Source organism: Camellia sinensis, chromosome 1, assembly GCF_055761805.1.
Source record: "Camellia sinensis isolate YWXY chromosome 1, ASM5576180v1, whole genome shotgun sequence".
In the NCBI taxonomy this organism is placed as follows: domain Eukaryota; kingdom Viridiplantae; phylum Streptophyta; class Magnoliopsida; order Ericales; family Theaceae; genus Camellia; species Camellia sinensis.
Genome location: NC_138961.1, coordinates 106,731,084 through 106,733,234, shown reverse-complemented (window position 1 = coordinate 106,733,234; position 2,151 = coordinate 106,731,084). Strand labels below are relative to the sequence as shown.

The 2,151-nt window shown below is 39.4% G+C and overlaps 1 protein-coding gene across 1 annotated transcript; it reads right to left on the bottom strand.

The window, feature by feature from the left end:
* Window positions 1-202: 202 nt before the first annotated feature.
* On the bottom strand, window positions 203-1,821 carry LOC145813614 (uncharacterized). Its single transcript, XM_082909304.1, has 2 exons — window positions 1,293-1,821; window positions 203-402 (listed from the first exon to the last, which is right to left on the bottom strand). The coding sequence occupies exons 1-2, from the start codon at window positions 1,819-1,821 to the stop codon at window positions 203-205; spliced, it is 729 nt and encodes a 242-aa protein (XP_082765430.1).
* Window positions 1,822-2,151: the final 330 nt, after the last annotated feature.

Sequence of the window (2,151 nt, the reverse complement as noted above, 5' to 3'; positions counted from 1 at the left end):
ATCTCAATTCTATTTTTGAAAAGACTTGTGCACCTTGTAGTTGGTCAAATAAATCATCAATTCTAGGGAAGGGATACTTATTCTTTATAGTTACTTTATTGAGCTCCTGCTAGTCAACACATAATTGAAGTGTCCCTCCTTATTCTTCACAAAAAGGACCAGTGCGCTCCAAGGAGAAGTACTTGGATGAATGAATCCTTTATCAAGAAAGTCTTGCAACTGTATCTTTAATTCTTTCATTTCCACCGATGACATTCGATAAGGAGCTTTTGAAATTGGTTGAGTTCCCGCATAGTATGTCAATTGCAAATTTAATTTCACGGTCCACTAACTCTCCTGGCAACTCCTCTGGGAAAACATCTGGAAATTCACGGACAATTGGAATAGTATCAACACTTTCATCTGTTGGTTGTCCGAAAATACTACATAAATACCACTAACAACCCTTTTGTAATAACTTACAAGCTTTCATAGTTGAAATCAAGTAAGGGAGAGGAATGATCCTGTGTCCCGTAAAAATAAACTCAGATTGTCTCGGGAGTTAAAAAAAAAAAAAACTTGCTTGGATGTACAATGAATAGTCACATGGTAGTTACTTAGCCAATTCATCCCCAATATTAAATCAAAATAATCCATATCAAGAGGCAACAAATTAGCATACATTTGAACTTCCCCAATCAAGATCTCACATGTTGGATAAACAGACGTACATAACATTGAACCCCTTAATGGTGAAGACACACATAACACATAAGACAATGATTCCATAGGTCTATCCAAATTACGAGCAAATGTTTTCGACACAAAAAAATGGATGGAACCCGAATCAATTAACACATGAGCAGGATGACCATAAATTGAGATTGTACCTGATACCACAACCTCTGTATTTTGCACATCATGAGGAATAAGGGCAAACACTCATCCCTGTCTCACATCATTTCTAGTCCCAGTAGCTTTAGCAACACTCTTTGTTATTGTCGGAGCTGGAGTTGAACCGGCTGAACTTGTAGTAGTTCTATTCCCATTCTGTCAGTTTCTCTGAGGGCAATCTCATACTAAATGTCTTGTCTTTCCACGTTTGAAACAAGCCCCAGTTACCTGGTAACAAGTCCTGCGGTGTCTCCTTCCATAGTCCGGACAAACTGGCACTGATTCACGAGTAGAGGTAGAAGTACTAGAAGTGCCCAAGTTCGGTTTCCTGTTCTGCAATGCCACCAGTCTCCTTGGTGCTTGTGTATTCTATCTTTTCCCATTCCATTCAAAAATCTGATTTTGAGCAGCTATATTACCTTCAGCTACTATCGCCCTTTCTAACACATCGACATAGGTAGGCAATTTCAACACATTAATTCGATCCAAGATAGCATTTCGAAGTCCTTCTTCAAATTTTCTTGCTTTCTTGTAGTCTGTATCCACCATGTGTGGTGCGAAACGGGCTAACTCTGAAAATTGTGCTTCATACTCTGCCACCGTTTTGTTCCCTTGCCTCATAGTCTTACATTCTGTCACTTTCTTATCTCGCATACACTGTGGAAAATAATTACCATAGAAATGCTCCAAAAATCGAGCCCGTGTCAATCCTTGATGGTCATTTCTAGTGAGCATCCACCATCTTCGTGCTTCATCTTCAAGAGTAAAAGCGGCAAGTTGTACTTTCTGTGCCTCGATGCAGGGAAAGACCTCAAATAATTTTTCTATGCCTAGTACCCATGCCTCGACCTTCATCCGATCAATGCCCCCTTTGAACGATGGTAGTTTCATCTTCTTAAACTCTTTTGTAAGTGCAATTGTCCAGTCTTCGGCTTGATGGTCTTGCATCACTGCTGGTGGTATCAGCACTAGTGGCGGAGGTGGTTGCTGTTGTTGCTCTTCCTATTATTGTCTCATAGTTTCTGCCATATTTGCAATCATTATTTCCAAACAATCAAACCGTGCTGAGGTAGAGTCTTCCATATCATCCATTCTTGTGCTCACCATGACCTACATATCAAGGGATTATAACACATACAAAAAGAGGCACAAGTATACATTGCTAATGAGCATTAATCATCTTTCATATGAGATTCACAATGTAGAGAACATCATGCATGTAGCTTAAGTCTTTTCTAGACTCCTTATAGCTCAAATAGACACATGTGTGAGATATTT

Bases quoted from the DNA above. Each gene is read 5' to 3' on its own strand.
- LOC145813614 (XM_082909304.1), bottom strand. From the start codon at position 1,821: ATGCAAGACCATCAAGCCGAAGACTGGACAATTGCACTTACAAAAGAG. The intron at 403-1,292 runs GTAATATAGCTG...GACAACCAACAG, and splicing joins AAGGGCGATAGTAGCTGAAG to ATGAAAGTGTTGATACTATT.